Source organism: Danio rerio, chromosome 4 (genome assembly GCF_052040795.2).
Source record: "Danio rerio strain M-AB ecotype USA chromosome 4, GRCz13ab, whole genome shotgun sequence".
Lineage (NCBI taxonomy): Eukaryota > Metazoa > Chordata > Actinopteri > Cypriniformes > Danionidae > Danio > Danio rerio.
The window spans coordinates 68,115,054-68,140,322 of record NC_141024.2 but is presented as its reverse complement, the minus strand read 5'-3'; the positions used below and the strand labels follow the sequence as shown (position 1 = coordinate 68,140,322).

The 25,269-nt window shown below is 38.0% G+C and overlaps 2 protein-coding genes and 1 long non-coding RNA gene across 10 annotated transcripts in view; 2 read left to right on the top strand and 1 right to left on the bottom strand.

The window, feature by feature from the left end:
• The window catches only part of LOC147845236 (uncharacterized), a 934,973-nt gene that overhangs the window by 492,778 nt on the left and 416,926 nt on the right, over window positions 1–25,269 (top strand). The gene's annotated exons all lie outside the window — the stretch shown is intronic.
• Window positions 337–15,714, top strand: LOC137489915 (uncharacterized). Of its 2 annotated transcripts, XR_015942559.1 has the most exons (4): window positions 337–364; window positions 2,209–2,358; window positions 10,515–12,373; window positions 14,338–15,714. XR_015942559.1 is itself a non-coding variant. In XM_087249987.2 (3 exons), the coding sequence occupies exons 2-3, from the start codon at window positions 2,274–2,276 to the stop codon at window positions 11,930–11,932; spliced, it is 1,503 nt and encodes a 500-aa protein (XP_087106113.2). In that variant the 5' UTR covers window positions 337–364; window positions 2,209–2,273; the 3' UTR covers window positions 11,933–15,714. The 2 variants fall into 2 exon arrangements, 1 of the variants encoding a protein (XP_087106113.2); XM_087249987.2 differs by having other exon boundaries at window positions 10,515–15,714.
• On the bottom strand, window positions 375–20,735 carry LOC147845241 (uncharacterized). Its single transcript, XR_015484404.2, has 4 exons — window positions 14,312–20,735; window positions 10,778–14,224; window positions 1,894–10,694; window positions 375–1,752 (listed from the first exon to the last, which is right to left on the bottom strand). It is a non-coding gene; the product is annotated as an uncharacterized LOC147845241 (long non-coding RNA).

Here is a 25,269-nt window from a genome sequence, read left to right as displayed (position 1 = left end):
TGTAATTCAATTTCAATAATTTTTCAACAATATTAATATTTTACAATATTAAATGTTGTATTCTATTAATAATCTGTTTTTATAATAAATTTAATATTACTAAACTGAACACTTTTTTGCCATCTTTTATTTTTGGTAATTTATATGTAAGTGTGTGTGTGTGTGTGTGTGTGTGTGAGAGAGAGAAAGAGAAAAAGAGAGAGAGCAAGTGGAAATTGGAAAACGATGGAGAAATGTATCAATAAGTCATGACTGCAACAGTAAGTGGCAAAAAAAGCTAAACAAAAAAAAAATACTTTTATTTTGGCGTATCGTGTGACGTCATAAGGCTGCGCCGTTCCTGCGATGTTTCAACTGGAGAAAGGTTTGTTTTAAAACTTCTACACAGATATAAAACGATTGATTGTAGAATACATGTTTTTTCACATGCATCAAAAAATCCAGATAATGACCAGCTAGGAATAGCATATGTAATTCCAAATAGAAAAATAAATTAAGGATTTTAAACAAATTATCAGTATACACAAAGGGAAACGTTGGCAATAAGTTTAGCATTACAATGGGTGAAAGATGCGGGAATTAAGGAAGTTTTAGTTTGCTCAGATTGTATTTCTGCTATTTTAAGCATTGAAGCAAAACACTCAGACTGTAGTCAAGATTTAGTTATTGAAATATTACAAGAGTTGTATAAATTAAAAGGAGAAAAAGTAAAGGTAGTGTTCATGATTGGTAAAGTTGTTTTTATATTCGCACATTCGTTCATTTAGAAGTCTCTGTATTGTTTACCATGTTACTTTGAATATTTGATCTGAATTAGCATACAACTATGACTTGAAAACAACATTAACACTGTTTATTTAACTGTGAACAATGTTGTACTTTGATAGTGATTTCGCTGTTTAGAGTTGGCAAGTAATGCTTTTATGAAATTATTGGGGAAAGGGGAAAGCCTGAATATGTGAATACAAAACCAACTTTACCTCTATGTGTTTATGTGGGTGCCAGCTCATGTGGGATTAAAAAATAAATAAAGCTGCAGATAAAATGGCAAAGCAAATTACGATGGACGATAATATAGGAATGGAAGTGAATTACAGTAGAAGTGAAGTTAAAGCAATAATAAAAAAACAAATAATGGGGAAATGGCAGCACCAATGGGAAGCAGGAAAGAGTGGAAGGCAAATGTGTAATATTCAGCCACAAGTGTGTAAAGGGAGGCACTCGAGTGGAAAAAGGATAGAGGATACAATTTTATCCAGACTAAGAATTGGGCATACTGGACTTAACAGTACAATGAAGTTAAAGGCAAAGCACAGAACAGGTCTATGTGAGTGTGGGAAAAAGGAATCTGAACATGTGATCATGCATTGTGAGCGGTATAATGAAGAAAGAAGAACGTTATTGGAAGAAGTCAAGAAAGAAGGAAATTATTAGTTTACATTGAAATTTTTATTAAATCCTGAGGTAGGAAGGCATAAGTACACTGCATTGTTTAGATTTTTGAAAGACACAGGACTGATTAATAAGATATGATCATTAGAATTATTTTAAAGTAAAATTATAAAGTTTAAGGCAGGGATGGAGGGAGTTATTTTCTGAACCTGACAGTGGGAGGAGTAAGCAGAAATCAGAAGAGCTGGAGACGCAGTGCTGGCGGATGCGAAGTCTCTGTCTGAGTTAGGGGAAGGGATTATGGGAACAGAGTAGAGTCTCTAAATCAGGTTACAGTAAGGTGGCGGTAATGCACAAGAACTGATGCGATCCGCCAAATAAAACGAAAGAAGAAGAAAAAGAACCCAATTGATTGAAGTTTTAGGTTTTTCACCCAATGCTAAATTATGTTCCTGCTGTTGACATTATTTTAACCCTTCATACAACATAGTACTATTTTACTCAGAGGAATGGGGGCTATTGTTTGAATAAAGTAACAGAAATGTGAGTAATAAGTGTTTTAATGAAGGTTTAATTTCTTAAATAGCATAATGTCATTCCATTCTAAGTATAAAACACTATAAGAAATGGAGTACTCGTTTTAATCAGCTCATTTGTGACTATTGTTTCTTGCTCTAACTTACCTGATTTCTGTTTGTTAATTACTCTCATATAGAGAAACTGTTGAACCAAGTGTTGAAGAGAAGTTATTTTGTTTCTGTTCATTGTTTTATTTATTTTAAACAACATTTTTATTGTTTTGTTCATTTTAAACAGGATAAAGTGTCTAAACACAGAAAAAAACTCCTGCTGAAGCGACTGATCTCCACAATGTTATAAAGATGGCGTTTATTAAAGAGGAGAGTGAAGATGTGAAGATTGAAGAAACATTCACAGTCAAACAGGAAGATCTGCAGGAACAAACAGGTTAGTTTTTTATTCTCAAAGACCAACTCAGTCATTTATTCCTCATTCAGATATATTTTAATAATAAGAATACTAAATTAAATCCATCTTGCAGCCCTGAGTGTGCTGCCTAGTTGTTGTTTTTTTCCTGTTTTTTAACATCTGACTTAAATTGTTACAAGCGTAATATGTTAATATTTTTGTTCTTATTTATTTTTTTCCATAATATTTTTATTTTTCGTTTTCAGTTTGTACACATTGAAATACAACATTTTACAAATTTTTTTTTACAACAATAACCTTGTTGCAAAAGCAAACAAACAAACAAACAAATAAAATAAATAAAAATAAAACTGTCATTTTGTCATTAATGGTAATCTATTCAAACATGACAATTATAATTATACTAAGTACTAGGTACAGCAAATATTAGAGCACATGCACAATTAATCGAAAAAAGATTGCAATCTCGGTTCGACCCCCTAGATCAAGGGTGTTAAACTCAATCCCTTGAGGGCCGAAGCCCTGCACAGTTTAGTTCCAACCCTGCTCCAGCCCTTTTGGAACTGAGTTTGAGACCTGTGCCCTAGATGATCTTAATCCAGCATTTCTACAATTCTGCCAATCATATTTTTAAGTTGTAAATGTTGTAATTTTTGGCAAAATGTACTTCTACTACAATACATTACTATTAGATTTTTTATATATTAACTTATTTTAAACTTAGGATTAGTATGTAAACAGTGTACTAAAATCAACTAATGTTTAAAGCATTTAAAGCACACTTTTGAAAAACACAAAAAATGTATTTAAGTATTAATGGTATTTGGTATTCTTTTGTCAAGTGTACTAAAGTCCTACTGAAGTATAAACATACTTTTAATTAGTATATTTATAGTGTAAAACCATCAAACTTTTATTTAACACAAAAAAATAACAATGTACTAAAAATGTATTTGCGGGTATTTAACTGAATTTTAGTTTCATTTAATTTATATGGTTTTTTTCACCTGAGTGAGCTAAAAGTTCTTTTACTATCGACATTCGTACAAGGAGCGGACAGGTATTTTTTTGCGAGTTGTACAACTTCTGGCAGACGGGCCTGATTAGCAACCTAGTACGTTAGTGCGCTCTCGTGCCTGGGAACCAGTGGCTCTGCTAGTTAAATGCTAACTTGCGTTGACACACTCGCATTCTCCACCACAATTCCTTTTACATAAACTATTTCATTGAATATAGCAAAGATAGATTCTGTTGAAGATTCTTTTGCTTTTATGTGAGCCCTCTTTTGTTGAATGATATCTAAAAAAATATCAGATGTGTTAAAAACGAGAATGACTGAAAAGCCTATTTTATAGCTTATTATTATATTTTATATTGAACTTACCTTCTAGATTCTGTACACATGTCCCTGTCTCTAGGATGTCGGAGTTTTTTAATCCCCTCAACTATTAAGTCATGCATCTGCCGTTTCATGTCAGTTTAAAAAAAAAAACTTGTTCTTATATTGCGAGTCAAGGATGGTTGCGATACTGCAAATGTGGTTTTAAGTGGTGTTTCTGAAGTGTTCTTGCACTGAATCCAGCAATGCTTTTTTCATTGTTTTAACTCCGGGTACACTGTCACATTCCTTGATGAGTAACCTTTTTAGAGTCTCGAGAAGGGGGATAATATCAGCAGCAGATGCATTCTCTTTGCTAATCTCTTTAGTTATTTGTTCAAAAGGAGAGAAGTGCAGTAACGCTTTCCATCAGTGCCCACTGCTGCACAGTGAGAGTGACTGGTAGCTCGTAATCTGCAGCATAAGCTCTATTGTGACTGAACAGACTGTATACGGCAAGAAGCAAGCTGTTAGTGCTTAAAGTGACCAACAATCTTTCGGCGCATACAGACCAATTCTGTCACACTTCTTTGGCTTAAAATGCCTTCGTTGACAGCCAACTGGAGGGAATGCACCATGCAGGGCAAACTCATAATCTCACGGTCCGTCATGGCTTTAGCCATGTTCCACCACAGCGTGCACTCTTGATCTGTCAATTTTTCATTTTCGTAACATATCAGTGAAAGCTTAAGAGATCGCCATTGCAGTGCGAGATCTGGTAAATTCTTGTAAATGAAGCAAGACATTAAGTTTAAAATCACAATCAATCCACTGCGCAGTGACACCAAGCATACTAGTAGGGCTTACATCTGAAGACCAAATATCTGGTGAAACTCATCGCAGAGTCGTTATGAAGCAGCTTGTGAGCGTGATCAGCCACGTGGCTGTATATCTCCGGTAAGCAGATGTCAACGAAATAACGCAGACTTGATAAAGTGTATCGAGGCTCAAGATGTCTTACCAGTCACTGAAATCCAGTGTCTTCTTCTACAGAGAATGGCTGGTCGTCAAGCGTAATAAATTTAATTACTTTGTGAGTAATTTCACTTGCTTTCGTGCTGTCAGATTTTAATTTTCAGGCGCTGTCAAAAACTTGCGTGATAGAGGGAGTTTGGCATTTAACTTTTGCAGCTAAAGCGGCCTCTGCTTTAGCTTTAAGGAGCTCTTCATATTCCTTTGCATGTCAGCATTTAAGGTGTGTAATCAAATTAGTTGTGTTAAAATGTTTAACTGAAGTTCCACCTCGTTAAATTTTTGCTGTGCGTAGCTTACAAATTGCAGTTTTGTCCTCATTGTGACCTACTTCAAAGTAATTCCAGACAAGAGACATCTTTACACACACCGCATCACATTCCCACCCAACTTCATTGACAGGATATATCGGCACTGATCCTCGAATATTTTTTAAAAATCGTCCGATTGCGGGGGGAAAGCTTATATCGACCGATACCGGTTGTTCGATACATCTGTGCATCTCTAAAATAAACAAATAAATAAACAAATAAATTAAATAACAAACAGTGAGAACCAGGAAAGTTTTGTCTTAGTCAAAAATAATAATATAAATAATAATAAACACTTTGTACTTTTCACACACAAACAGCAGTATCAACAACAAAACAAACAATATAACAATAATCACAATGAAACACAAATCCCTCAGCACTAACTACGGGGAGAAAACAAAACAAGAGACACAAAATGAGAATCCTCTTCCTTTATACTCTCACCCATTTCCTTTTTTGCCATGCCATGGGTGAAGACCAATGAAACAATGTTGACTGTTATCACAGAAAACCCCAACAATCATAAATGAATGATTATATGCTGTCATGGCTTTGCAATCAAAAAAATGTTGTTATAATAGAGGCCAAAAGAAGAAAACCATGAATATAACGAAAAGTAAATTTGCCCAGATTGAATTGAGGTTTGGCCAAATTAAGCCTCAAAATCACCACAGAATGGATAAAAATGACCCAACAGCAAGGGAAAGGTGCACATTCCAGCCTTTATGACGATACTGTACTTGTATATCTCATGTCTGTGAGGCAAATATTCAGCTGTTTGTTCAGCTGTTACCCCAGAACTTTTTTTTCTGATGTGTTTACGAGTTAGGCACAGAATGAACAAGTATTCCCTGTCTGCTTTACAAATTTTAGAAAAAACATTTTGTCATAATTATGATAATAAATGAATAAAATAGGCCATTTACAGCTTTCAAATCTGTGTCTTATCAATATGACTCACTGCCAGAATGACCACTTCGTCAGGACTGCCATTTGCGAAAGCTATCCAGGCCCTTTCGGTCCTCCACCAACAACAACATGAGACGCTGGTGGAACTGAAGAACATCCAGGAACAACGTTTCCAAGAAGGCTTGGGCGGTATCTAAATTTTGATACCGTCAAACCGCCTCCATATATTACCCCGGTATCCGGTATTACTGGCGTAATAAAAAACATGACGTAAGGCTCAGACAGCGTTACTAAACTGTTAGCTTGTGCCTAAACCATTCAGAAACTGAATACCTTATATGCGACCTTAGGCTCGCGGTCACCTGTTTGTCTTGTTTGTATTCTTCTGTGCGGGACACTCCTCTCATTCGCACGCAGATACACACACACACACACACACACACAGAGAGAGAGAAAGAGAGAGAGCGCGCCAATCGATGCACAGCACCACTCTCTCCCTCTCTCTCTCTCAATTCAGTTCAATAATAATAATAATGATTTATTCAGAAAATTCAATAATGATTTACAGCAGCGGAAATGCAGAGAGCTGTAATCGGCCATAAAAATTAGGCACGATGAAGCCTGAGCCTGACAGGTACATTTTGATTGACAGCTTTATAAAGCCGAACCCATTTACAGCCCGACATTATACAAATGTGCTCATGCACACAGCTCTATTGCCTTTTTTCAAGAATGAGTCATTTATATGTTTTTACATAATTTATTCGTAACAAACGTAGACTATATGCCACTAGGAAGTTGGAACAAAAAAATAAAGTACGTCCTCTGTAACTTAGGTATACATACCCTTAGCCTTTAAATTGGCTAACACCAATGAAAATAAATCTTGCTTAACAAATCAAATTAAAATAAACTCTAAATGATGACGGGTATTTTGGCAATAACGAAATTAAAATAAAGGCTGTGCAAGATTTGTTTTGCCACTTCTCTTCACAATCTGGCATTAAGGTGAAGCTGAATTTTGAAAGAATATTGCCAAGCCTGTATACTCTGTATACATTATGATTATATGGTTTTATTAATATTCATTTATAATTTAAAAATCCTTTACTCACCAAGATTAGGCTACGTGTTTTTGTGGAGGAACATTATTAAATCCACAAGCTTTAGCGCAGTCCTGCGTTCATGGGGTCCAGCAGCACTGAACACCGTTTCACTGCTACTCCTACAGGCCGAGATGCAGAGTTCTGATCTGGCTAACTTTGCAAGTTTTGGGTAGGATTGTTTTGTTTTGACCGCCGTCAAAATTTGCTTTTTTACTACTTTGTCATCATTTGCTTCACCTTTTGCAGGGATGGATTTTAATGCAGGGATTTGGATTTTTTCGGGTCCCTCCGGGTTTGGGCAAAGATCTTCAGCTCTAATGCAGACCTCTAGTTCATATTTACCACGTGACATCTCCCTTCTGCTCAGTCGAAACTGGAAATACTGCCAAACTGCAGGTCACTTTGGAGCCCGACTCGTCACCTCACCTCTCCCCTTCCTTCCCCCTCCCTCTCACTCTCCCCCTCCCTCTCTCCTCCAAACTGTCCCGTGCTGACAATCACACATACGTTTTAGTAGGCATTAAATAAAGGATATTTAATATTTTATGATGGTATAACGGTATTGAAACTGACACGTTCATATTTTTGGATCCCGCGATATACCATAATACTGTAATACCGCCCAAGCCTATATCCAAGTCCTCATGGACGCCCAGCGGGAGGACCGCGAGCAAATCTGGAGTCTGCTGTCCCAGGAGATCCGGCCTGCTCCGACATCTGCCGCCCACCCTCACAATTTCGGGGGAAAAAGCATAGAGTTAGCAGTTAACCTGCACCTCAAACACCCGCTAATTCTGGAAACTAATTGGCCTGGATTTAATAAATTATTGGGAGTCTTATGTGCGGGTGTTTCTTGGAAGAAGAAATCACCGGATAGGGGGCGTGTCGCTCAGCTCGGGGAATCCCAGGCGGTGACGTCACGCGCTGACTCAGGGGAAGGGCTGGGAATTTCCCAGTGTAAGGACTTTCCCCTGGAGCTGTCGCGTGATGATACGCTAAAAAATGCACTCGAAAGAGTGCAGGTTATTGATGGGAAAATCCTCCAGCCTGATCGACCCCTCTCCTACCCGTATTTTGCAGTTATTAATGATAGGGTGTATCGAGTGACCCAAGACACTCAAACAAAAGAAGATACAACCCAGTTATTAGTACCAAAGAGCCGCCGGAAAATGCTTTTTCAGGTGGTTCATTCTAATCATATGGTCGGATATTTAGGTCAGGCGGCCACACTAAATCGCCTCATGACCCGATTCTTTTGGCTGGGCTTTCACGGTGACGTCAGCAGATGGTGCACTGCTTGCTGTGAATGTCAGCTGGTAAATCCACCGGCCACCCCAAAAGCGCCGTTGCGCCCATTACCAATTATGGAGATCCCCTTCGAGAGAGTTGGTATGGATCTCATCGGGCCATTAGAGCAATCCGCACACGGGCACCGGTCTGCATTAGTTCTGTTGGATTATGCAACCCAATACCCGGAAGCAGTGGCGCTCCGTAACATCTCAGCAAAGAGTGTTGCGGAGGCGCTGTTTCGAATAATCTGTTAAGGAGTAATCCCCAAGGAGATTCTCACGGATCAAGGACTGTGTTCATGTCACGCACGATGCGCGAGCATTACGGATTATTGGGCGTTAAATCTATTTACACCAGCGTCTATCACCCACAAACAGACGGGCTGGTGGAAAGATTTAATCGCACGCTTAAATCAATGATCCGTAAATTTGTTCAGGAGGATGTGAAAAATTGGGATAAGTGGTTGGAGCCTTTATTATTTGCTGTGCAGGAGGTTCCCCAAGCCTCCACGGGGTTTTCCCCATTCAAGCTTCTCTATGGCAGACAGCCCAGAGGGGTTTTGGATGTCGTTAGAGAGGCATGGGAGGACGAGCCTTCTAATAGTAAAAAGGAAATTTCTTTTGGACCTTAGAGCAAAACTCCACACACTGGGGCGGCTCTCTACAGAGAATTTGCTTAAGGCCCAGGATGACCAACGCCCGCGATATGATAAGGGCACTAAACTCCGTAAATTTTCACAGGGAGATAAAGTACTTGTACTGCAATCCACTTCCAGCTCTAAATTAATCGCCAAGTGGCAAGGGCCGTTTGTGTTCACATGACGAGTCAGTGATATTGATTACGAGGTGGTCGAATGCTCTGGTCACGGGGGGCGATCATCTCTCAGCAAGCCAGCTCCTCGACATCCGGCACCTCCAACGTGAATACTCAGATGTGTTTTCGCCCCTGCCTGGTCGTACTAACCTGATCCAGCACCATATCGAGACTAAACCGGGCGTGGTCGTTAGGACCCGGCCGTATCGCCTACCTGAACACAAGAAAAAAGTGATTCAGGAAGAATTGAGTAATATGTTGAAAATGGGTGTAGTAGAAGAATCCCACAGCGACTGGGCCAGCCCGATTGTCTTAGTACCTAAGACGGACGGCTCGGTCCGGTTCTGTGTGGATTATCGCAAGGTGAATGCTGTGTCGAAATTTGACGCTTAACCAATGCCGCGTATTGACGAGTTGCTCGACCGTTTAGGTGCTCCTCGATATTACTCGACATTGGATTTAACAAAGGGCTATTGGCAAATCCCCTTATCTCCAATATCCCGCGAAAAAACAGCCTTCACTACGCCGTTTGGATTGCACCAATTTGTGATGCTTCCGTTCGAGATGTTTGGGGCACCGGCGACGTTTCAGCACCTAATGGATAAAATACTCGGCCCTCACACAGCATATGCCGCTGCGTATTTAGACTACATCATCATTTACAGTATTGGCAGCGGCATATGCAACATCTGAGGGCGGTATTGTCAGCTCTGAGACGGGCCGGGCTCACGGCCAACCCACGGAAGTGTGCAATTGGGCGAGTGGAGGTAAGGTATCTGGGAGAGTATGTGGAGATGTAAGCGTGATCGAACACGCAATAAGGGGGGAGAGCATGCTAGGAGCCCGGCGGCTAATCAGCAGGTCAATTAGAAATGATAAATAACACCTGTCTTTCTAGTGATTGGGGCGGAGAGACTCCCTTCTTAAGGAGAACAGGAGGAGCAGTCGGGAGTGGAGAGAGCACACACATGCACAGACACAGCCTGCAAGTGGTGTGCATTAAATAATAAAATATATTGCTTACCTGATATCACAGACCCTGTCTTCTTCTTCCCACACAACAACGAACTTTACTACAATGACCAAAATTACTTTTGTGATCAATTATGTAAGAAACGCTGAAAACAGGACACTTTCAATTTACCATAACTTCTATGTTAAGCGGCTTTGACACAGTTTACATTGTAAAAGCACTAGATAAATAAAGATGAATTGAATCTTCTTAAATGTGTACATGTTAATGGACCAAACAAAATATGATCTGATTTATTTTACATTTAATGTGCATCAAAATTACAGTGTGTGTAGCCAATGTTTCCAGTGTTTTTTCACTTTTCAGCTTTTGATGAGAGTTTTAAGACTTAATGAAAACTAATGTTTTATTTATTTCAGACCTAATTGACGAGAATGAGGGGAGTAAAGAGGAGAAACATCATGTCAAAATTGAGGAAAAAAATAATTTACTGACTGAAGTTATTTTAAAAAGGAGGGACAAGAATTGTTTCACCTGCACTCAGTGTGGAAAGAGTTTTGGAAGAAAAGACGATCTTAAGATTCACATGAGGATCCACACTGGAGAGAAAACATTCACATGCACTCAGTGTGGGAAGAGTTTCAGCCAATCATCAAACCTTAATCTACACATGATGATTCACACTGGAGAGAAACCATTCACATGCACTCAGTGTGGGAAGAGTTTCATCCACTCATCATCCCTTAATCAACACATGAGGATCCACACTGGAGAAAAACCATTCACATGCACTCAGTGTGGGAAGAGTTTCATCCACTCATCATCCCTTAATCAACACATGAGGATGCACACTGGAGAGAAACCATTCTCATGCACTCAGTGTGGGAAGAGTTTTGACTGCTCATCACACCTTATTAAACACATGAGGGTCCACACTGGAGAGAAACCATTCACATGCACTCAGTGTGGGAAGAGTTTCAGCCAATCATCATCCCTTAATAAACACATAAGGAACCACACTAGAGAGAAACCATTCACATGCACTCAGTGTGGGAAGAGTTTCAGCCAATCATCATTCCTTAATCTACACATGATGATTCACACTGGAGAGAAACCATTCTCATGCACTCAGTGTGGGAAGAGTTTTGACTGCTCATCACACCTTAATAAACACACGAGGGTCCACACTGGAGAGAAACCATTCACTTGCACTCAGTGTGGGAAGAGTTTCATCCACTCATCATCCCTTAATCAACACATGAGGATCCACACTGGAGAGAAACCATTCACATGCACTCAGTGTGGGAAGAGTTTCAGCCGATCATCATCCCTTAAAAAACACATGAGGATCCACACTAGAGAGAAACCATTCATATGCACTCATTGTGGGAAGAGTTTTAGCCAATCATCATTCTTTAATCTACACATGATGATTCACACTGGAGAGAAACCATTCCCATGCTCTCAGTGTGGGAAAAGTTTCATCCGCTCATCATCCCTTAATCTACACATGATGATCCACACTGGAGAGAAACCTTTCACCTGCACTCAGTGTGGGAAGAGATTCATCCACTCATCATCCCTTAATCAACACATGAGGATGCACACTGGAGAGAAACCATTCACATGCACTCAGTGTGGGAAGAGTTTTGACTGCTCATCACACCTTAATAAACACATGAGGGTCCACACTGGAGAGAAACCATTCATATGCAGTCTGTGTGGGAAGAGTTTCAGCCAATCATCATCCCTTAATAAACACATAAGGATCCACACTAGAGAAACGACTCGCATGCACTCAGTGTGGGAAGAGTTTCAGCCAATCATCATCCCTTAATCTACAAATGAAGAGCCACACTGGAGAGAAACTATTCACTTGCACTTAAGCCGCGGTCACACTGGACTTTTCTCCCATAGACTTCTTCTCATACAAACATGAATGCTTCAGACTGTAAATACAAGTTTGTGCATCAAGTTTTGCAGTTCACTGCCTTACAAAGTTCAAGCTTGGTGAACTCTGACCTGCGAAATCACATCACCTGACTGTGTAGGACCGATTGAAGATCAAAACATGACCTCTCTGGACAAAAATTTAAAATATGGACCAATCGCCACTTTTTTTAATGTCTAATCATCTTGTTTAATCCTGCCCCTTTTTGCAGTGCTGTACAACAGAATTTTGCTTGCTCAAACTCTAGTGTGACCGCAGCTTCGGTGTGGGATGAGTTTCAGCAACTTCTCAGACCTTAATCAGAATCAGACTGAGCTTTATTGCCAGGTATGTTCGCACATACAAGGAATTTATTTTCGTGACAGCTTCTACAGTGCAACAGAATTATAGAGACAGGGCAATAAGCAGATAATAAATATATATAAAAAACAGTAAGTAGTGAATGCAAATATTCAAATAGACAAGTGTATGTAGAGCTATATTACTATTACTATATTCCTATATACAACATTATATGTGCAACTGTATGTGCAAATTGGCATGTAAAGTGTGTTGTTAAAAAAGTGTATATGTGTATAAGAGTGTATAGAGAGTAGTGATGTTGGTTCCACAGTTATTATTATCAAGTGTTCATGAGATGGATTGCCTGAGGGAAGAAACTGTTTCTGAGTTGGGCTGTTCTGCTGCGCATTGCTTTGTAGCGTCGACCAGATGTTAAAAGTTCAAAGAGGCAGTGTGCTGGATGTGAGGGGTCCAGAGTAATTTTTGCAGCCCTTTTGCTCGCTCTGGATAAGTACAGTTCTTGGGGAGTAGGGAGGGTTGTACCAGTGATTCGCTCAGCAGTCCGAGCATTGATTGGTTCAATGATGGAGGTGTAAAACTGTTTCAGCAGCTCCTTTAGGAGGTTGAACTTCCTCTTCTGACGAAGAAAGTAAATCCTTTGTTGAGCTTTTTTGATAATGGAGTCAATGTGAGTGTCCCACTTCAGGTCCTGAGAGATGGTGGTGCCCAGGAACCTGAATAACTCCACTGCTGCCACAATGCTGTCCATTATGCTCAGTGGGGGAAGAGCAGGGAGGTTTCTCCTGAAGTCCACTATCATCTCCACTATTTTGAGTGTGTTGAGCTACAGGTTGTTGTGACCACACCAGACAGCCATGTCCTTAACCTCCTGTCTGTAAGCAGACTCATCACTGTCCTGAAAGAGGCCAATAAGTGTAGTGTCGTCTGCAAACTTCAGGAGTTTGACAGAGGAGTCCTTTGAAGTGCAGTCATTTGTGTACAGGGAGAAGAGCAATGGGGAAAGAACCCACCCCTGGGGGGTGCCAGTGCTGATTGTGCAGATACTGGATGTGAATTTTCCCAGCTTCACCAGCTGCTGCCTGTCCGTTAGGAAGCTGTTGACCCACTGACAGACAGAGTTGGGCACAGAGAGCGGAGTTATTTTGGGCAGGAGAAGTTTTGGAATGATAGTGTTAAAAGCCGAGCTGAAGTCAACAAACAAGATCCTCACATAGGCCATGGCCTGTCTAGGAGTTGCAGAACATAATGCAGTCATATATTGACTGCAACATTCACAGACCTGTTTCCTCTGTAGTCAAACTAAAGAGTGTCCAGTGAGGGTTCAGTGATGTCCTTCAGGTGGGCCAGCACTAGTTTTTCAAAAGACTTCATGACCACCGATGTCAGCGCCACCGGCCTGTAGACATTTAGTCCTCTAAGTTTAGGTTTCTTTGGGATGGGGATGATGGTGGAGCGTTTGAGGCAGGAGAGCACATCACACAGCTCAAGTGATCTCTGTTGAAGATCAGGGTGAAGATGGGGACCAGTTGGTCAGCACAAGATTTTAAACAGGCTGGTGTAATAAAATCTGGACCTGGTGCTTCTTTCCTCTTGTTTCCGGAAGACCTGGCACACATAATCTTCAATGAACTGAAGTGCAGGTATGGGGTAGGCGGGGGTGATGGAGGTGTTAATGGTGGCGTGAAGAGCAGTTTAGAGTGGGTATGGGGGTTTTTCTTAAACCAGCAGTAAAACTCATTCAGGTTGTTTGCAAGTAATTTGTTGTCTACAGTACTGGGGGATGGTGTCTTGTAGTTTGTGATGTTTTTTAAGCTTTTCCACACGGATGCTGAGTCGCTGGAAGAGAACTGTCTCCTTGGTTTCTCAGAATAGTTCCTTTTTGCGACTCATTTCCTTTTCCAGTGTGTATTAGACCTGCTTATACAAGGCCCTCTCCCCATTCCTGTAAGCAACCTCCTTGGCCTGACGTGACTGTCTAACTTTTACAGTGAACCACGGTTTGTCGGTGTATGCGAGTTGAGTCCTGGGAGGAATGCACCGGTCTTCACAGAAAATGATATAAGATGTTATAGTCTCTGTGAGCTCATCCAGATCGTTTGCAGCAGCTTCAAAAACACTCCAGTCAGTGAGGTCGAAAAAAACACATGAAGACCCACACTGGAGGGAAACTATTCACATGCACTCAGTGTGGAAAGAGTTTCAACTGATCAGCAAACCTTAATGAACACATAAAGATCCACACTGGTGTGAAAGAGTATATGTGCTTTGAGTGTGAGAAGACTTTTATTACACCTCCAAATTTAAAACCACACCAGATGATTCACACTGGAGAGACCGTACAAGTGTTCAAACTGTGACAAGAGGTTTAATCAGTTAACACATCTGAAAACACAAAAGAGGATTCACACTGGAGAGAAACCGTACAGATCTGATCAGTGCCTACAGAGTTTCGCTCATTCGAAGAAACACATGGACAAAAAGTTTCACACATGCCATGAATGCAGCAAAACATTTTCTCACAGGATGTTTCATGTCTAAATAATGTTTAAAAAGGCTGAGTGACGGTATACTGTTTTCCAACACTGCAGTAGGTGGGGTTGTAAATGTGTTGCGCTCCTCGAGTTTACTGTAAACACAATGATGGCGCCTAAGAGAAGAACAGTTTCATAAACATCTGGCAAACAGTACCTCTGCGGATACATCTGTGCTCCACTCTCCAGTGTATTCATGTAGCTAGTGTTGTTGTGGATAATGTTCTCTGTCTGACTCCGTGAATGAGAAACAAATCACTGGAAAGACACCGCACATTAAAAAAGGTGGAGCTCCAGGACAGCTAGTTTGCTGCATACTGGGGCCCCTCGTTTAGAAAGCCCATTCAATTGTCCTGAGTTGGATCTTTTAATAGTAAAGTTTCCTTACTTTTAGGTTCAAGATTTTTTCTAGTTTACTACTTCTACTTTAAGTAGAACACAAACTTAATTAATATTTTATGATTTAGGCAGAGCGACAGGTATTAAGTTTTATAATATTAAGACACTTTGATGATCCAAGGACTCCAGATTGGAGTATGTGGTAAATCCTGATTGGATGCCTGCATTACTCATTAATGGGTATATGAAAGTTGTTGTGCTAGCTAACCCAGGACGCTATGACTACTCGGAAGTCCTCATGTCAAGACCTGCCATCTCATTGACTCTTTAACCTTATGGTTTTGTTTTGCATTACTTATATTATGTAGTTAAAGTGTTGTTGTGATTTATATCCTAAGTTCTTTATCTTCATTATTATCCCTAGACATTTGTTGGTTGCTTTGATTAATTGTTCTATGAGTTACATTTTATAATAAATAATTTCCGTTCAGGCTATTTTGTTGGCTCATCTCTCTTTTATCTTTAATGACTCAAACAGGCGGGTCATAACACTTTGTAAAATGTGTCCCGTTGTATCCGAGATCTTGTCCTTTCAGTGAGGACCATAGGTGAGAGTAGGAACGTAGATTGAGCAGTAAATTGAGAATATTACCTCTCGTCTCAGCTCCTTCACCACAACAGACAATCACATCAACTGCATTATTGCTGCCGCTGCACCGATCCATCTTTTAATCTCACATTCCATTCCTCATAAAAAAGGACTCCCCTTCAAACAAGATGGCCACCTTTTTCCAGTCAAATTCTGACTTAGAGGAGCTGTTTCTTTCCCTGCCATGTCACACTCAGCAGCAAACTGTCCCACTGCATGCTGAAGGTTATTATTAAAATGATTTATACTTTTGAGATCAGCCTCGAAAATAACACATTTACAAAATGAAATGAATAAGTTATGTTTTATAAACAAATTTCGGTAGGAGCATGATTAGTGTTTGACGAGGCTAATTCATCGCACACACAATCATTCTATTATCCAATCAGCTCAAGAGCAAACCCCTATAAATAGTCAAACACGTCATACCTCTGTTTTCTCTCGACTTCAGCGTTGGCACATGTTGGAGAAAAGGAATTTATTTTTATTATTGGTTTTATTATTTTTTATTAGAAAAATGTTTAGACTAACAACAGATTAATCAATCTTTCTCTTTTGTATTATAAAACATCTTGACCAGACAAACTTCCTCTTTTTTACTGTGCTGCATACTTTTTAGAAGAACTGCTGACAAGTGGAAAAGCAGAATAAGAATAAATTGAGGGTGGGGGCCTTTGTTCCAGAACTATAGTCTAGACATGTCACAAGTTGTCCTGATGCTTGTAGAAGTTGTAAAATATATTAATTATGCACGTACTTGTTCAGTTTTGGTATGTAGAGAAAGGTTACAGAAAGAGGAAGTAATGTCCAGGGGTTGCAAAGAGCCAAGGGACTGCAGAATGGCTGATAAGTGACGATAAACCAAAACTCCACCTGTTAAGATCAGTTGTGTATATATGCTGGAGTCAGGAAATGTATGTTAGTTGCGAACATCTTGAATGTAATTCTTGTATTGCATTGGGGTAACGTAACCTAGAGCTCTGTCATCGAATTATTCATTTGTATCTAATAAATGACTAATATTTTTAGCATTGAAGAAAACCCTCTCCAGACCTTTTCTTATTGAACACGCATGGAACTGGCAAGATATTCCAACAGTAGAGCATGAGACTCTTAATCTCAGAGTTCTGGGTTCGAGCCCCACGTTGGGTGTTTCTGTTACTTTTCTCTCTCTCAGCAAACAACGGTCTCTAGCTCTTGAAAAAGCTTCACATCAGCCTGGCTAGCTCAGTCAGTAGAGCATGAGACTTTTAATCTCAGGGTCGTGGGTTTGAGTCCCATGTTGGCCGTTTCTGTTACTTTTCTCTCTCTCAGCAAACTTACATTAGGGTTCATATAGCAGACCTTTTGAGACAAAGTTTCGCCTTTCTACCACTGTAGGTGACCTTTCCCTAAATCTCTGTGGCGCAATAGGTTAGCGTGTTTGGCTGTTAACTGAAAGGTTGGTGGTTCAAGCCCCCCCAGGGGCGAATTTTGCAGTTTGCTGCCTTGCAACTGCTAACACGTGCACTGGTTATATATTCTGGGCCACATTCTGTCCAGCGTTACAAGATGAAATTAGGATTTAGCAGAAGATTGTCACGGGTAGGGAAGGTATTACTGTAAACAGTGTCTAGCTCTTGAAATGGCTCCTCATCAGCTTGGCTAGTTCAGTCGGTAAAGCATGAGACCCTTAATCTCAGGGTCGTGAGTTCGAGCCCCACATTGGGCATTTCTGTTGCCTCTCTCTCTCTCTCAGCAAACTTTCATTAGGGTTCATATAGCAGACCTTTTGAAACAAAGTTCCGCCTTTCTACCACTGTAGGTGACCTTTTACTAAGTCTCTGTGGCGCAATAGGTTAGCGCGTTAGGCTGTTAACTGAAAGGTTGGTGGTTCAAGCCCACTCAGGGACGAATGAGGCATTTTGCTGCCTTGCAACTGCTAACACGTGCACTGGGCATATATCCAGGGCCACATTCTGTCCAGCGTTACAAGATGAAATCAGGATTTAGCAGAAGATTGTCACGGGTAGGGAAGGTATTACTGAAAACAGTGTCTAGCTCTTGAAAGAGCTTCTCATCAGCCCGGCTAGCTCAGTCGCTAGAGCATGAGACTCTTACATTCACATTTACATTTAGTCGTTTAGCAGAAGCTTTTATCCAAAGCGACTTACAAATGAGGACAAGGAAGCAGAGGTGTGGACTCGAGTCATGTGACTTGGACTCGAGTCAGACTCGAGTCATGAATTTGATGACTTCAGACTCGACTTGACAAAATATAAAAAGACTTGCAACTCGACTTGGACTTGAACATAAATGACTCGGACTTTCACTTGGACTTGCGCCTATTGACTTGTAAAGACTTGCTACTTTCTATAAAAAGCCCAAAATAAAAAGCCCAAAAATAAAAAGTATGTTGACACAGAACGCTCTATCTCTGCGTGTGTGTGCGTGTGTGACAGAGAGCATGCACGCATACTTTCGACCACTAGCGCTTTGTGGCGCACTTCCGTGTTTTTGCACCAGCGGGAAATTTGAAGATGCCATTTTCATTCTGACTCAGAGAGTAAAATAAACACATCTGCGATCTGCTCCTTTTGTTTTATTCAGCGGATTTACAACATCTGTCAAAGGTAAGAGACTTTACTACTCGCAATGTGTTACTGTTGTGCAAAAGCATTGTTTTACTGTTGTGTATGAGTCAATGAACTTCAGTTTTTTTTAAACCAAATTTACCCTCTCGTGATTTATATCATATAATTATGAATGAACATGGCTGTAATTTATGTTTTTGCACTTGGTCGTTTGTGTCAATGCGCATATTATGTTTTATCTTTGTGTTTTGCCCATCCTCTGACAGTATTTTCTAAGTATTTAATTAGTAGTAACATTAATTACATGCCATAATAACTAGATATATAATTTATTTTTAAAGCTCTTAAAACTGTAAAAAAAATTTTTTTTTTTGTTATTTTCTGGTGACATTTTGCAATAAGGTTTCTTTAGTTAATCTATGTACTAACATGAACTAATAATGAACTATACTTTTAAACCTTTATTAATTATAGTTTAACATTTACTATTGCATTATTACAATTTAAAGTTATGCTTGTTAACATTAATGTTAAGGCACTGTGAGTTAACAAGAATTAACCAATAATTTTATTTCCATTAATTAAAGCAGTGGTCCTCAAACTTTTTTCACCAAGTACCACCTTAGAAAAAAATCGTCTCTCCAAGTACCACCTTACGACGCTATTTTTTAACCAGTATTAAAAAATAGCGTCGTAAGCCTAATTAAGCAGCTACAGGTGTGCACAGTTTTAAAACGATGCAGATTAAATCCTATTATTAAGAATATGTATTATTGTCAGTCACTTTAAACATTTGAAATAGTCTGAACATTAACTGTGCTTGCAGATAAAAAAAAAAAGTTTTAGTTAAAATGTGCTTTTAAAAGTTCTTAAAAAGTAAAAAGAAAACTGCTGTACTTAAATCTAAAGTATTCATAGTAGCCTATTCATCAAAAGCTGGAAATGCTGCTTGGACCTTATAAATATAGGCTATATGTCATATTCCTACACTTTTAGACAAATCTTGAAATAAATGTTAAATGTACATGACAGGGTTCATACAGGCACAGCCTAATGAAAGTCAATTCCAGCACCTATTTTTTTTCAAGACTGACATGCTATGTATTGAAGACCTGAAATGTATTCTCAGCAACCCATAAAACATTGCATACGAATAGATACAAATAAAAACCATTAATAATAATATTTATTAATCATATATTAATAATAAAATAAACCTGCACTAAGTGCTTGTGAAATCTTTTTTGTACTCAAGTAAAAATACTATCACACTGCTAAAATAACAAAAATTTAAGTAAATAATACTAATATTAGGTAAAAGTACAAATTACTCTTTTAAAAAGTACTAGTTGGTTACTTTTGAAAAAAAATCTGATTTTCATTATGAAATCACTTTTTTTTTTAAGTGTAAACCTAATTTAATAGTTTAATTGCTTACATCCCAAAGCTACATGTATAATTTGCACTAACAAAGGAAGTATAGTCAATTTTTCCTTTCATGACAATTAATCTTTTTCAATAGCACTGGTAAAACTACCAAATAATCTTTAAGGCCATAGAGACACTTTTTGCCCATTTTTAAAAATATATATTTTTAAGCTTTAAAAGGTTAAATTAAAGTATATGGTAAAAATATTTAAATTTAGCGTTTTATTTACATATTTTACACTATTTTCTTTACAATATGGCAAATTTGTTTCTTAAATAGCTGTACATCACATGTAGATTTTATTTTACACTTGATCTTAATCTAAAATAGAAACGTAAAAAAATACAAGTACACTGTCAGTAAAAAAATAAAACAAATGACTTCATTTTACTTGAGGTATTTGAAATATGACGACACTACATTTATCAAAGCAGTGCTTTAAGAGCCTTATTGTAAATTGTGATAAATAAACAATAAGTAGGCTAACAATGGTAAGTTTCACTTCACAACACAGCCAAATAGGAAGACCATTAGCATTGTCATCGATCATGTATCAATCTATTTCTAAATATTTGATAACTTTGAATACTTTTGACTAAATTTAGTTAAGGAGCAAAGATAAATAATGTCTACTTTAATAGTGGAAAGATCGCGATTGTATTCAATCTGAGCACACAGGCGATCATGAGAGGTCTTGCAGTTCATTTCAAAAAAGCCTATTTAAGAGCTCGCATATCTGTTTTAGCGATTTGCGTACATGAATGCGCTCTCATGTTAAAATAAAGCACTCGCCGCATTTGCAGAAATTAGTAATTGCGCAATACCTTCATTCCCGCGCCGCCATTCAGAATGTATTTAGAGGAGTGACAGGTCAGAGGCGAGTCGACTGGCTGTCGGAGAGCGAAACGTGTATGAAGATCATCAAATAGGCAGGAAATATGTCCGCGGTTTAATTACTCTGCTAGACATCTCTATAGTAAAAACATCCGAGAAGCATTATTCCAACAAAACATTTGTTTTTAAGTTGTTTTTTCTGTCTCTGCAACACAGAAAGCCTTTGTCCCGCCCTTACGTTTCACGCAACTAGTCAAGGTCGACTGTGATTGGCCACTTTTCATGTCAGTCAAATCAAGCTTCAGAATCAATTCTTAAACTTCGGAAACAGATTTTCAGCAGCTTATGACACAATGCACTAAAATAAACACTCTAAGCACAGCACTGTGATCGTACGCTTCACAAAACAGCCAATGCTGATCACATCAATGTTATATTACGCATTAAAGGATTAAAAGTGTTAATTGTTTCTTTCATTATTTGGCGATTCCTCCGCGTACCACTAGGAGGAAGCCCGCGTACCACTAGTGGTACGCGTACCACAGTTTGAGAACCACTGAATTAAAGCATAAAATAATGAATACTGTGATGAACTGCACTGCATTGTTTGTTCACATTAGTACATGCATAAACTTAATTAATTAATACAACCTTATTGTAAAGTGTTACATTTTTCATATTTTGGATTAACACTATTAATTTTATTTAGTATTTAAAACCTTAAAGGTATTTTTATTATTGTTGATGTTATGCCTCTTAGCAATATTTTAGTCCTCTATATGGTTTTTAGTTAATTTTTTTATTGCGAGATTGTAATGTAATGCATATATTGTTGAATTTCTGTTTGTTTGTTTTTCTGTATTTCCCCCTCTATATTTAAGGATTATCTACTATTTTTAAAGTACTTAAAACCAACCATCTAATAAAAAATACAATTAACAATCACATTTTGTTTCATGAGTGTCTTTGTTCCTGTTTGTAGGACTCTTATTTTAACAGATTTCATTTGGAAACACTTGACTGATCATTCAATTAAAGTTTTACCTTTATTATTCCATCACTCAATGAGATCATTTAATTGTGAGTTGAATTACTCCATTTGTAATTGTTTTTAAATAAACTAAAAACGAAGACTTGTTTTATTCAGTTTGTTGAATGTGAACTTCTCTACTTTACATATTAAAAGATATTTAAAACCACTATGAATGTATTTTAACTAATATTTAAATTCATATAACTGTTTCACTGTGGGTATTTCTATTTTAATTTATTTAGCACATTTATTGGCTATTCAAACATGAAAACAAGCCTGGAAATGGCCAAAACCCCTCTAAAACCAGCCAACCAGCCTAGGCTGGTTTAAGCTGTTTTTTTTCAGTAGGGATTTTTGACAAAATGTTCTAAAATGATTGTTTACAAGTGCCTAAGTGGGATTCGAACCCCGTTCTTTATGAAAAGAAAGAAAAATCTGATTGGCTCTGACATTACTTTCACCAGTGGGCAGGTACTTCAATCTGATTTGCTGGTCTCTCATGCGTGTATTCAGTCTCTCTGCGTTTGCTTGAGTTTTGTCCACACTGGCGCTTCATAATTTTCCTGCTTTTGCTCTCCAGAGATCCTCCTGATAAATTGATTATTCCAGAATGTTGATATGGTTTATATATTGCTAAACTATTTAGTAACAATACACGAAAAACTATGTGGTTAAGGTAAATTCTATAATAAATACTAGTGTTTTTGAGAGTTAGGTATACTGCCTATGTTTAAGCCTAGTATTATTTACAAGTTGTTAATGAATGCTTCAGCATACTGTAGTATTAAGAATAGTGAAGTAATAAAATGAAATACAGAGTGTAGTTTTACTACAGTAAAGTGTGGTGAATTGTAGTATAATATACCCAATACTGTAAAAAAACTACAGCACTGGGTCATTTGTTTATATTACACTTGTGTTACCATAGCAACTATAATATGACCCCAACAGAACAATTAAAGTACTTTACTATAGTACTGTTCAAAACACTGTCCATGCCAATAGATGTGTTCAGGGAACCTGTGGAACAGCTTTTCCTCAAAATGAAGAGGATGACATGGAAAATGTCCTCCACAATCTCATCAATAATGTGGAAGACAGCAGAGACTAGTTCACTTTATTTTAGTTGCCATGATAAAATGGGATTGATAGTGAGATTTATTTAAAGAGTGAATAGTACAGTAGGCTATAATGCCAAATCATGTTTTTCCTTATTTTTATCACAGTTACATTTCTGCTTGCGTTAGTTATATTTTTGTTTAAATGTTTTTATTTGATTAGTACGGTGAACCTTTTGGATGTTTAATAAATGTTTGTAAAACAAAATGCATTCTTTACATCCAACCTCTATTCTCTGTGTCTTTAAGTGTTTAAAACTGGAAATATCTCATCATAAAACATACAGCCAAAATGTTATGGTTTATTAGATAAAAAAATTAATATGTAAGTCTATTTTAGTATTCTGGTTATTGTTAATAAATAGTGCCTCAATATAAATCATATCAAAAAGCACAAAAGGAAGAGGTAACACAAGACACAAATTCTATATATAATCTCTGAGAGCGCGCAGGAAAATGTGTGTGTGAGCAGTGCATATTTGAGAGCGAGAGAAAATTTGCGCGTGAGCAGCGTATATTTGAGAGCTCGCAAGCAGTTTTGTCCACAGAGGAAATCGGTGCACGAGCATCACACAAGGTAGAGAGCAAAGTTCTTCAACGTTATGTGAAGAAAACAACGTTATTGTTTGTATGAAGTAACCTACTTCATTTAGAATATGTGCTACCATTTTACATTGCTGCTAGACAGATTTGCATCTCCATCTCTTTAGCACACACGAGATTCAATTGACAAAATACCAATTTCACTCAATTTTACTTTGCAGCATACAGGAGTTGTTGGTCTACTGCTGCCTCATTGAGGTTGTTTATGTAGTTTTAGTTAATCACAAGTTGATCACTGAAGACATAACATAGCACAACTAAACTTACTGAACTAGACAGCAGTAGACCTGCAATTTCTGTGTGATGTGAGGCAAAATGGACTCTTTTTTTGGTGGAACTCGTTCTTGTGCAATAGGCTGTGTAGACGAGACACAGCACTGTTTAGCACTTTTTCAGAAAATTACATTTGTATCTTTATATATCTAAGCAATGTTCTTTCATTAAAAAAAAAGGTTTGTTTAATAAATACAGATCTTACAGCCATACATAATCTGTTTAAATTTTATTTTTCTGTTAAAAAGACTCGAAAAGACTCGAAAATCAAACTATAGGACTTTGGACTTGACTTGAGACTTGTTGCCTTTGACTTGGGACTTGACTCGGGACTTGCCTGTCTTGACTCGGGACTTGACTCGGGACTTGAGGGCAATGAATTGAGACTTACTTGTGACTTGCCAAACAATGACTTGGTCCCACCTCTGGTATGTATATAGTGTAATAGTTCTTCAGTTCATTCAATTTCACTTGCTGTTAGTTTATATTTTTATTTCACATTTTCTTTAAATAGTGTATTTATTTTGCTGACATTTTATTTAACTTTTATATTATTTATGTGTGTGTGTGTGTATAGTGTTTACAGTTTATAACCATAATAATTCAATTTATTCTATTTCACTTGTTGTTTTTTTGCACATTTTACTTTTTAATCATTTATTTTGTTAACATTTTATTTACCTTATTTATTATTTATACATGTGTGTGTGTTTATATAGTAACTAACCATAATAGTTCTACAGTTTATTCTATTTCACTTGTTGTTGGTTTCTATTTTATTGCGCAATTTATTTAAATAGTGTATTTATTTTGTTAACATTTTATTTAATGTATTATTTATATATATGTGTGTGTACATATGTATATATGTGTATATATGAGTGTATAAAGTTTACTACCATAATAGTTCTTCAATTTATACTATTTCACTTGTTGGTTTCTATTTTATTTCACATTTTATAAAAATAATTTATTTTATTAACATTTTATTTAACTGTTTATTATTTATGTGTATGTCTATAGTTTATACAGTTTATAACCATAATAGTTCTTCAATTGCCTTGTTTGATTCTGTTTTTGCGTCAGTCTCATAATCTGAAGGTCGTGAGTTCGAGCCTCACACGGGGCAAGGTGTTACCTTTTTGCACTTGGAAGCGCTTAGATGACTGGGCAGCATTTTTTATTCCCTTCCGTGTGGATCATGCTTCCCCGGGGCTAAAAAGCTACAGCTCCTCTGGAGGCCTGGCAGTGTGAAGTTCCAAGAACATTTCCTGAGTCTGAAGCAATGATGGTAAGATTCTCCCATTCCTATCACGTTGTCGCTTGATGTTCGGCGTGGATCTGTCAAATGTCATGAATTAACGTTGTGCGAGGATTTGACGAAAAGTCCTGCGAATCCCATTGCCTTAAAAATCAACGGCATCCCAGGACATTCTACTACATGTCATTCTAAGACAGTACTTTTGATCCCCTTTTGGTTCACTTGCATTAAAGCCCTCGTCCATTGTTTTGTTCACATGCTTTTCCGAGTTTTTGTG